Here is a 12,606-nt window from a genome sequence, read left to right as displayed (position 1 = left end):
CAAACAGGACAACTTGAACTATAGAGGTAATAACTACAATGGATTAATAGGTCTCAGAGATACGTGTCATATACAAAAGCATTTTTAAGTTCATAATATATCACTCATAAAATACAACAGGGGCTGGGGGTGCTCAGTGGCAGAGTGCTTGCCAAGCATGTGCAAGGCTAATTTCAATCCCAGCACCACAATCAACATGACACAGCAAACTAGTCTTGTTGGAACATTCCAATGAACCAATTTATTATTTTGAAAATGGTAAATAAGAGGAAAGAATTAAACATTAACACCACCTTTGAAAATACAAACAATACCACTGTATAAACAAATAGAAAACGAGGTGACTTAAAAAAAATCAAAGTAATAGAGTTAATCAATAAAGAAGGAACAACAGAAATTAGTCCATCACCACTTTGCAAACCCTAATAAATCAATGAATGTAGACACTGATCATCAATGGTTGCCAAAAGCTCCACAAGGAATGTTAATGGAAGACTATACCACCACATATACCACGAAAGTAGCTAAATAGCATTCCTAGTACTCAGAATGTGACTGTGTAGGAGACAGGGTCTTCAAGGGGTGATTAAGTTAAAATGAGGTCATTCAAGAAGGTCCTAATCCCACCCAAATGGTGGGATTTTATGAAGAAGAAATATGACTGGTGTCCTTATGAGAAGGATGAACATAGGCACAGGAGGATGAGCATGTAAGGACACAGGGAGAAGCAGCTATCTATCAAGTGAAGAGAGAGGACATGGAAGGACCAACCCTGCCAATAACTTGACCTTGGACTTCTAGCTGCCAGAATTGGGAGAAAACACAAATGTTGTGTTGAAGTCCCACAGTTATGGCAGCCCTAGCAAACTCATGCAGTGGTCTTGCCTAACTCTGATCAAGCCTCCGGATCCAACCAAGAGTATATAGCAAATGACAGTAGAAAATGTTAAATGGCTTCATGAAAATGTCATCAGAAAAACGTATTTTGGGAAATTGTGTAGGACAAATGACCTAGTTTCTTTAACGAACGAATCAGGAGAAGAAGAAAAGAGATGAGAAATTATAAATTAAAAAAAAAAAAAAAAACTTCAAAGACTCATCAATCAACCAGTTGCATGGTGTGGAACTTAGATTATTTCTAATGAACTGTTAAAAATTATAACATTTATGAAGCAGACTTTTGAATGCTGAATATTTGGTGATAATATTAAAGTTTTAGGATAAATAATGGCAGTATGGTTATAGTAAGAAAAAAGAGTTTTAAAATTTTATACCAGAATGAGATAATGCATGTGTGTGTGTGTGTGTGTGTGTGTGTGTTAGTAAGACAAAGATAAAATGCAATTGGCTATAAATTGATGATTTTTGAGATTGAGTGATGCCTACTGGGAATTCTTATATTATTTATTAGACATATATTTTATATTTATAATTTATTACATATATTAGAGTATATGTTAAAAATTTTAAAATGTAGCTAAAAGTAAATTTGTGTCAACTTTAGCCTTAGTGAAGTTCAAGATTTACCATCTACATGATAAACTTGTCCAAAACTGAATTGAGTCAATATTGCATAGTTTCTCAACCAACTTTCTCCCAGGGCTACCAAGCAGCTTAAATAAACATTGCTGCCCTTTCTTGCCTTGTTGCTCTCTGGTACTCACACAAATAAGCAAGCCATGTTCCAGAAGTGCCAGCACAGGGAAGCCCTAAGTTGCTGAGTGGGCAGAACTTCCTGGATGGATGTCTTATGTAAGATCTCCTTTATCTCTGGCAATATCAGGAATGATATTCAACACTCTAAGTAGGTGACCCTAGACAATCTAATATACATTTCTGGTAAGATTTTGGATAACTGCCTCTGAGACCATGTGCATGGCAAAACCTGAAGTGACAGTCACTTCATAGAAATCATTTAAAAATACTGAGTGAAAATCAATAAACACCTCTGTGCATTTCCACATCACGGGCTGACTCTTGGCAGCAATAACCTCTTTCAGTATGTTATTCTGCACCAGAAGACACATTAGAGTTAGATTGCGTAGCCCGTGCAATGAGAAGCCCAGCTGGAGCCCAGAAGGGCAACCAGCAATGTGCTGGTGACATCACCATGGCAAGAATAGCATTTTTCACATTCTGGAGCTCAGGGAAGACAATCTGGAAAATTAATGAAGTGCTCACTTAGAGTAATATGATACCTTTCATGTTTCAATTAATTCTTTACTTCAGTATAGTAGAATATTTAACAAGGCTTTCAAATAAAATGGTTGTGTTTCCTAGGAAATAAAAGCAATAAATCAAACCCAAATAATCGCAACCCGAGGTCTGCAGCATGTGTGTGTGTGTAATTTACAGAACTGCACAGTCCTTTGATGCTCTCCTTATGGAGGAGAATCAGAACAAGAGGGCGTTTCCTTCTTAAAGGAAAACGAATATTCATACATTTTGTTATTTATTTCTGTCTTTAAAAAACAGCGCTTAAGCAACGTCCGAGATAGATACCCTGGAAATCTGTAAAGACTTCTGCTGTGTTTTCCTGAACAATTCTTTGGGAAACAATTTCATTTTCATCTTTGAAACAGTATAGTTGTCATACTAATGTGGGATTACACAGTTTTGTTTATAAATTTAAATAATTCCTACCTACTTTGGCAAGATAGTTTGTGTCCATGGACATGCAGACCCATTCATAAAATGTTTTTGAATTGTTAATGATGTGAAACTGATCAATGACATTTTTGCTATTTGGGGATGGAGGAAGCTCCCAAAATAAGAAAGGATAAAACATTAAAGTAGGGGCAGAAAATTATTTTATTCCAGGCTGGGAATGTAGCATGGTGGTGGGGCACTTGCCTCAAATGCAGAAGGCTCTAGGTTCAATAACCAGCAATAACAAAACAAAACAAAAGTGAAACAATCAAGCAAACAAAAATCTATCATATTTCATCATGAATAGTTATCCTCCTAACTTTATTGCGCTCAATCTCTTAGTATCCATTTCACCCACTTATAGAGACAACGGTAAATAAGCTATTGGTCATTCATATCATAATGTTGGTGCCTTTTGCCATGTGTCAATATTTTTAAAACTTTTAAGTTGTAGATGGACACAATACCTTTATTTTATTTATTTGTTTGTATGTGGTGCTGAGGATCAAACCCAGTGCCACCTCACATGTGCTAGGCAAGCGCTCTACTACTGAGCCACACCCCCAGCCTCACCATGTGTCTGCATTACATAGGCTATTAGACCTGGGTGGGACTTTCCAGAGGACCTGGTAACACGTGTATGCTTGCTCAATAAAATCTTGAAGACAGGAGTAACGTACATAGAGATAGCTTCTGAATTCTTGAGGCTATTAACTGCCTAAAATTGCCCTAACTAGTTAGTCCGCTGTTACTTTGGATCTTTATTTAATTAATTAATTTATTTTGCAAAACTGGGAATGGAACCCAAGGACCCTTTGTCAATAAGTTATAAACCCAACCCTTTTTATTTTTATTTTGTGGCAAGGTCTTGCTAAATTGCTGAGGTTGACCTTGAACTTGTAATCCTCTTTTTTTAAAAAAAACATTTATTTTATCAATGTATTTATATGTGGTGTTGAGAATTGGACCCAGTGCCTCCCACATGCTAGGCACGTGCTCTACCACTGAACCATAACCCCAGCCCTTGTAATCCTCTTGACTCAGCTTCTCAAGTAGCTGGGATTAAGGTGGGTGCTACTACACCCAGTTGGAACTTTATATTAAACAGGCTAAGTGACCACTCAAAGTTCGAACCTCAATTTTTCCAGCTTCCTGAAGACAGAGCATAAAATAAGTAAGCATAACATATGTTAGATAAATCTCTATAAGCTCCTTAGGATTTTGATTACTAAAAATTAGCTTCTTTTTATAAGCCTCTTTCTCTTTCCACTTCTGAGAATCTCCTGGGCAAAAAATATTCAAGGATAAACTCCATTAACATTTTAATTTTTTTTATTAATAATTGCTGAACATAGTTGCATATTACTTTGATTTGTCCAAAAGCAATATATCAAAATGACCTCCTATTTTCTATAATCTCCATGACAGCTGTTGATCCAGGATCAAATAAGTGTTATCCCAGAGGATTAAGATTAAATGTTTAGAAATCAAGACGCAACATTATCAGGTATAATTCCGTGAAGGCAGAGCGTAAAGGAGGATCGACATGTAAGAAATCAGGCTGGTCTCAATGCAACGGTGTCTAAGGCTAACCTGGAGCATGACCAATTTCCTGTCCGTCCTTTGTGGCCCTCCCCCTTTGAAATATGCTTTCTTGGGAAGGGTCAGTAATGGTGCTATGTAGCACCTCTTCTGGGTGGTGTGCACCAGCAGCCTGGTCTCTAGTTGTAGAATGAATGGCAGCTGCAGGGAGGGTGGAAGGGAGTCTTTTTCTAAGTGTGTCTGAAGTCATACCACACATGCGGCTGCCTGTGTCAGCAGCAGCCCCCACTCCACCTCTGAGGAAGGCTAATTTGGAAAAGAAAAATATGATGAAACACATCTTTGAGGCTCCCACTGAAATTCCTTGGAAGATTCTGACCAAAGATGTGGACTACATCATAAATGCAGAAGATCCTTCAAAAACAGAGATCTTGTTTTTTTGCAAATGTCCTGAGGAGAAAATAACAGGGAAAAAAGCTTGTTTGTCCAGAAAGCACAGACCTTGCCAAATGGTTTCTAAATGTGTTCCTCAAAAATTTCCATGTGCCATCTGTGGCTTTTTTATACTTCCGGAAATGGACAAAGCTAAAATCAATGATGTTGTTAGAAAACAAACACTTAAGAAACAAGCTTGCTGAGAAACCAGATAGTCCTGCCTTTAGGTCACCACCTAGATACGGCACTAGAAACAAGAGCACACGAATGCATACAGGTGCATCACTTCATGATGCCATAAGGAAACTACAAAACCCTGCCTAATTATTTCCACATAATTCCCCTATTGAAACTCAAGTGAGTCTGGGGTCTACATTAGGCGATTAGACTGATTCACTGCAACTTAAACAGTGACTTTTTTTTCTTTAACTGTGGAATTTAAAAAGATAGTAATTTTGCCATTTATTGGAATCTATTTTTAGATGGAACTCAGACAATGTGGGTCAGAAGAGAAATTGTTTTTCCTGGACATGATTGACACTGGGTAGTCAATGGTCCAGAATAATCATCTATTTTAATCAATTTAAATAAACATATTTATTTAAACCAATTTATTTTCTAACACTCAGAGGGTTCGTTGAATTGTTTGGTCATGAATCAAAGTGGTTGCCACATGTCCATGGTGGGCCTAGGCAGAGTCACCAAAGGTAGAAACATGGACGACCAAGTACAGTGCCACCCCTAGCAGGGCTCCGCCTCAGCCACCCAGAGTGTTTTCTCTGGCAGAAGTGTTCAAATGAAAGTCAAGTTGTTCCATCAGTTTTAGACAGTTATATAAGCAAGGCCCAGTCAGTCTTTTGTGAACTGAGTGCTAAAGTCTGTATCACCATCTTCAGTTCATTTCTCTGCTGTCCAGGCTGCTAGGAAAATACTGATCATTTCTCAAATAACCAATGGCTTTCTAAGAAAAATGTAAACATTGCTATATTATAAAAATAAGTCAAATAGTAAAAGACATTATAAATTTAAAATCATTTCCACCATGCTCCAAAACCTCTATTGTTTGTCACAGTCTCTCTAAGAATAGAACATTTGTGTGTGTGCTTTTTTACAAATGCAAGCAAAATTGACTGAAAATATGTTTGATGTCAGGAACTCTGTAAAAACAAAAAAGTAAAATAAGGGCTGGGGGTGTAGCTCAGTGGTAGAGCAGTTGCCTAGCATGCATGAGGCCCTGGGTTCCATCCCTAGCCCTGCAAAGAAAAGAAAAGGAAACAGTTCCTTCCCTCTCCTCACAGATTTAACTGAAGGTGAGAGTCAACGTGACAACATCATGTGGATTAGATATGACCAATGTTCTGTTGGAAAGAGAGGAGGGAATAATTGTGGATAAACATCAAGGTATGCTTTCCATTGCTCCTGGTGACTTGAGATGCCAGGGACATATGATGTTCTGAATTTAGATTACAAAATATTTTAGCACTGAAGTAAGAACTAAATATGTGCAACTAAGTATGTGTTCTTTTTAAAAGTAGTAGATTACTTCTTTTTAAATTTTTCATTAGAGCATTACAGTTATATACAGTTGTTGGGTGCATTTTGTCAAAATCATACATGCATGGAATTGGATTTAGTTCGTTTCAGTCCCCATTCCTCACCTCTCTCCCTCCTCCCTCCCTCCCTCATTTTTCCCTCCTCCACTGATCTTCCTTCCACTCATTTGTTTATTTTTTTATAGAATTGATGAACATCTTACTACTCTTCTCTTTTTTAAAAAAATAATTTGAATTTTATCTTTTATTTATTTATTTTTATGTGGTGCTCAGGATGGAACCCAGTGCCTCACACATGCTAGGCAAGTGCTCCACCACTGAACCACAACCCCAGGCCTCTGTTTATTTTTGATTGGTGCTTTCACCTATGCACGGAGGTGAAATTCCCTAGCATGTGCACATAGCATGATTTGGTTAAATCCTCCCCTTTCCTGTTCCTCCTCCCCCACACTCTATCTCCTTCTCCTACTTCATGGATCTTCCCTATATCTTTATGATATCTGATCCCTGCTCCCTTTTTCCCTTATTTTGCTCTAGCTACTGCATATAAGAGAAAACATTTGACCTTGATTTTCTGACTCTGGCTTTTCTTGCATGTTCTCCATTTCCATCCGTTCACCTGTAAATGCCATCATTTCATTCTTCTTTATGACTGAGTAAAACTCCACTGTGCATATATACCACATTTTCCTTATTCATAGAATTACTTCTGTAATACATTAAAGAAAAGGCGACACATTTGCATGAAGTGGTTTTCTCATTCATCCTTAATCAAGCTAATATAAACCATTAGCAACACCTGTCCCATACTTTCTAACCATCAGGTATCTTGCCTGTTAAAGTTTCTTGAAGTTGTTCCCAGCTATTAAGCTGTATTTGTAAATAATAAAACTCAATAAATTCATCAACAAATAACAGACTCTAGGGCACTACTCCTATGTTCTTGGGAGAGAAAAAAGAGGTTGCAGAAGCGGATGGCTGGGACAGGAATGGAGAGGGTGGATGATCTTTAAATTCACTCAATTCTGCTCTTTTCCCTCTCCCTTCCTTATTCCTTATCCTCTGAGATGAGTGTCAACTACATGTCAGGCAAGGTAATGGTGGTCTTGGGATTCCAACATAAGATACATTCTGAACCTTTTAAGGAGCACTGAGTTTGAATGGAGAGAGTGTGCTGAGTTAGAAATTTCAGAATATTTTAATGGTCTTAGTAAAGGGTATCAAATACCATGTGTTATTGGAAGAAAGAAAAGTCACTGGCTCATCGGAATGAGGGAAGTGTTTACAGAAGAGCTGGCTTGATTTTACGTTTTTATGTTTCGGCAGGGCTGGGGATGGAACCCCACTTCTCTCACATGCTAGACAAGTGCTCTGCCCCTGAGCTGCACCCCAGCCCCACGGTGACATTTAAAGCCCCTTCTTGGGTAAAGGAGGAGGGAAGGGAATGAAGGACAAGCTGAAGGAACAGGTCTGAGAGTGCAGCTTCTTTAGTGTTCTTAGAGGTGAAGGATGGAGGGATGAGGAAGGGTCGTGTGTGTCTGAAAGCAGGGGTGGGCAGAGGGGCGCAGGCCAGGAGACCCCATCCCATGGTCAGACCATGTTAAGAAAGAAAGACAAAAACCAAACAGCAAAGACCAACGCCCTGGGTGTTGTACTTCGGAGTCTGGACTTCATTCTGGGGCCTGGGGATGTCAGTGAAGGGTTTGCTGGTTAGTGCCACGTCACTGCCCTCCCACCCAGGGATGCTGTGATTCCAAGGAGTGGGAAGGGAGTGTCTGACCCTGTGTGCTGTGAGAATTCCTTGCCCTCTGGCTTCCTGCAGCTCTCTGCTCAGGCATGACCTCTTGCCTGCCCTCACAGAAAGAGAACGCCCTGGATTTGCATTCCTCATCTGCCTTTATTTTGCCTCACAGTACTTCCCACACAAAATCCTTGATATTTCTTTGTCTTAATAACCCTCCAGTGCTGGGGTGTCGTGCCTGGAACATAGTAAATGCTCGCCTATTCTAGAGTGGAGAGCAATGCTACAGATCTTGGGCCAAACAACTTAGTGCTGTAGTTTGGATCTTGAATGTCCCCAAGGGCCCACCTATCAAAGGGTCAGTCCCTGGTCTGGTGCCCTTGGGAGGCGATGGAGACTTTCAGAGGTAGAGGTGAGGTCTTCTGGTAATTGGGGGAGGGGAGGTCCTTGAAGAGGACTGTGGAACCCCATCCTTTCCCTCTTGCTCTCTCTCACTTTCCAGTCATGATAAAAGTGACTTTGTTAGACCAGACTCTTCCCTACCATGATCACAGGCCTAAAAACAGCAGACCCAATCAATTATGGCCAGGAATCTCTGAAACCAGGAACTAAAAAACAAAACTTTTTTCTCTATATAAGTGAATTATCTCAGGTATTTGTTACAGTAACAGAAAGCTGACTTGGGAACCCATGAAACTGAGATTCTAGAAAGGCAATTTTGTGGTCACCAAAAGGCTCTGGCAGCCTAGATAAAGGAACGATGGGGAGAAGTTCCAAGAAATATTCTCAAGTCTTCTGAGTGAGATGGCAAGTCCTTACCTGTACAGTTCTTTTTCTGTCTGTTCCCTAGAGTTGGGAAGGTACGGGAAGGTAGGGCTGAGGTAATGCTCTAATTTAAGGTTTTTGGAACCTAGCCAGGATCTCACTGCAGAAAGAGAATGAAGCATAGAACTTTCCTCTAAAATACTGTCAAAAGCCAGAGTTTGAAATCACAAAGCTGGTATTTTCTTAGATACCCATGGGACTTCAAATGGGCAGGCCATGACCTTCAGAACTCAATGTCTCATGAGGTGCCAGCCTTAACGTGCCACCTGCAACTTCACAGCATCTTTCATGCTTGGCTCTGAAAGGACATGAGAGGAAATCGTGACACATCAAGGTTTTCTTAACGTGTCCATCTGGGGGCGGTTCTTGGCATCTCCAGTAACTGACTGACTGGTGATTCAGAGTGGGGAAGGGTCTGGAAACTTCTCAGAATGCCTGCTGATTGGTCAGGCCCTCAGCTTTCCCAAGTCACTTGGCTGGAAATCACCTCAAGTCACCAAAGAAACACAAATCTCAACTCTCTGAAAACTCATGGCCTTGGTTCTAGGTCTTTTCTGTCAGAGAACCAACCAGTTTGTTCCTATTTCAGGCAACCGAAGCCTTTTATCTTGGATAAGCAAGGAAGACACGGTCGTGGTTTTATGGCCTGGAACATGAGTGATTACGAAGACACCACTCAGAGGAATTCCAAATGGGCTGTCCTCGTTAGGCAGAGTAAATTACCATCACCAAGAGCTTCCAAACCTTCCAAGCTGCCGAAGCTAACAAAAACAGAAGCGGTATGACCTATTGTTTTTCTGAATCATCATAGAAACAATTCAGCCTGATTTAAAATATGAAGTAGAGAGTGCTTAGTAATAATACTAACAGTTTTACAGCTCCTTTTACTTTCATCAAATCATGTTGTGATCTATATTGGATTTCCACAGAAACATCCATTCAGTGGGTAGGTGGATATCATTCCCATTTTACAGTAAGGAAAACAAGCAGTTTTTGTAGGTCAGTCCTCAGAATGGTTTATTAATTGCCTGGTTTAACCTGGAGAGAATGACCATCCCCTTGGTTTCCAAAGGCTGAGAAAACAATTTATAAAATCAATGTAAATCTGTAATTCCCTTTAAAACCTTCACACACTGGTTAGTATAGTAAGAATATACCCGTTCAAAATATGAGATTTTTCCCCCTTTGCAATCTAGGGAATCTTGGGCAAGTCCATAATTTCCTTAATTTTTTTTTTTTTAAATAGGGATATTTGGTTATTGTTCTGAAATTTTTTAGTTAACGTGAGAATTGAGTAAATAATGTCTTAGGAAAAAAAAAGAATGGGTAAGTATATATTCAACAATGATTTCCTGAGGCCTATTTACAGATCATTTTACTCTTTTAGCTTTCTGCCTAATCCAATAGCACAATGCCCTTTGTAGTCATTTAAATATTGTTTGACAGCAAATTTCCATCATAAAAAAGGAGATAGATCAAATCCATTAGACCTGTTCCCTACAAGAAGAGTTGTCTTGCTCCACTGAAGAATCTTGTCAACTCACTAGAATATTACTTACCCTGTGTCATCTGAGATCTGATTCCTTAGCAATTAATTATGTCTGTTGGAAAAATTCTGCCAGGGAGCTGTATTGGTCCTCCTTGGGTAGGTCCTGACCCCAGGGGCAGTTTTATGGAAAAGGGGAGCTTGTCTAGTCACTAACATTTCTTTGTGGTCTGAATTCAGAGATGGGTCTCATGAGATGGTTTATTGGGATAGGTGTGGAGGAAGGAGGCTTGGGTTAGTTACTTTCTATCATTTTTGAGCAGGACTAGGGCTATCACAGTTTACAGGCCTATAATTCCAGCGCTTTGGGAAGCTGAAGCAGGATTATTGCAAGAGGAGGCCAGCCTGGGAAGTTTAGAAAGACTCTGTCTAAATAAAATAAAAAGGGATGGAGATGTAACTCAGTTGTGAAGTTTCCCTGGATTCAGAACCCAATACTGCCCCTATCTCCCGCAAAAAAAAAAAAAAAAAAAAAAAAAAAAAATCTGTTTCAAAGACTTTAAAATTTCAAATTTACTGAGGACGTTGCAAGAACTCCTCTTATACTTTTCACTCAGACCTACAGTTCTTAATTTTATTTGCTTTAATCTACTACCTCCCTCCCACACCTCTCTACACACACACACACACACACACACACACTTCAGGGCTAATTGCAGATATGAGATTCTTTTATTCCTAAATACTTCAGGTTATATTTTCTAAGAACACGGCTGTTCTCTAAAATAAACACAGTTACAATCTTAAGATTCAAGAACCTTTATATAAAGTGCATAATAAAATTTTATTAATTGACCTTATATTTTTCCCTGATCCAGGATTCATGCTAGGGTCATGTATTATATTTAATTATCATCCCTTTAGTCTTCCTCAATTTGGAAGTTTCTCAGCCTTATCTTTTACTACACCCCCATTTTTGAAGACTACATGCTAGTTCTGTAATTTTTTTTTTTTCAATAGAGGTTTGTCCGATGTCTCCTCATGAGTAGATTCAGGTTGTGTTTTTTTAATTATTATTTTTTGATTCATTGTACACAAATGGGGTACAACTTTCATTTCTCTGGTTGTACATGGAGTCACACCATTTGTGTTCTCATACATGTACTTAGGGTAATGATGTTTGTCTCATTCTATTATCTTTCCTTCCCCCTGCCCCTTTCCCACCCGTCATTTCTCTCTACACAATTCATCCTTCCTCCATTCTTCCCTTACTCCTTCCCCACCCCCGTTATGTATCATCATTCACTTATCATAGAAATCATTCAGCTTTTGGTTTTTTGAGATTGGATTATTTCACTTAGCTTGATATTCTCCAACTCCATCCATTTACCTGCAAATGCCATAATTTTATTCTTCTTTATGGCTGAATAATATTCCATTGTGTATATACACCACAGTTTCTTTATCCATTTGGCTCTTAATGGGCATCTAGGTTGGTTCCACAGTCTAGCCATTATGAATTGAGCTGCTATAAACACTGATGTGGTTGCATCGCTGTAGTATGCTGATTTTAAGTCCTTTGGGTATAGGCCCAAGAATGGGATAGCCAGTCAAATGGTTGTGTGGTTTTGACAGAAATCCCAGATCCATGGAGCATCATTCTCAGTGCCTCCTATACAGATGCACCAGATGTGGGTTTAACTCAACACTGGTGAAGGTAGTTGATCACTTGGTCATACCTCTTCCTTTCCACAAACAGAATATTCTCTCATTTGAAATAATCTTTGTCACCTAGGCTTTCTCCTAAATTTCCAGACATACATGAAAAACTGTCTTCCAAGTCCACTTTTTGGACACCCCAAAGAGTTGTGGGTATTAAATAAGTACTCACCAGCCCCCCTCAGCATAAATTCTCTCCTGGGAAAATAACTTGAAACAAGTATTCCCATGTATTCAAAAGCAAATAATGAATACCACATGTGGAGAACCTCCAACAAGCTGCCTCACCCTTGACCATCAGGAGGGTGGCCATTAGCACTCTTACCTGAGATACTTGTACATTTTCCATTTTCCTCTGCAGGAGTGACAAGCACACATTGAAAGAAGTAAAACTTTTATCTTAGGAGGCCATGGAGGGAAATTTAAAAGCATGAACCTCTACACAGTAGCCCATGCTTTCATCCATTATAGAGATGGATGACAATGGGGATGTTTTATATTCAAGTTCGGTTTTTGTTTTGTTTTTTTTTACTTAAAAATTGGAGTTTAGAACTTAATTATCTTTCTAAAAAAGTACAATTGATAATATTTAACAGTATCATTCCTTGTACACATTTACCACAAATGCTCTTACAGATATTTTTGGAATTCAATTG

General features: G+C 39.1%; 1 protein-coding gene across 1 annotated transcript in view; it reads left to right on the top strand.

Moving 5' to 3' along the window:
• Positions 1-9,530, top strand: part of SPMIP2 (sperm microtubule inner protein 2) — a gene marked incomplete at its 3' end in the record, with an annotated part of 94,537 nt that extends 85,007 nt beyond the window's left edge. The window contains exons 3-4 of the mRNA XM_079153951.1: positions 8,771-8,790; positions 9,335-9,530. Of these exons, the coding sequence (XP_079010077.1) occupies positions 8,771-8,790; positions 9,335-9,530 (216 nt within the window). The remainder of the gene's footprint in view (positions 1-8,770; positions 8,791-9,334) is intronic.
• Positions 9,531-12,606: the final 3,076 nt, after the last annotated feature.

This window comes from Sciurus vulgaris (genome assembly GCF_902686455.1).
Source record: "Sciurus vulgaris genome assembly, chromosome: 9".
NCBI lineage: Eukaryota > Metazoa > Chordata > Mammalia > Rodentia > Sciuridae > Sciurus > Sciurus vulgaris.
Note: the sequence above shows the minus strand (reverse complement) of the source record. Positions and strands in the feature narration are given on the sequence as shown.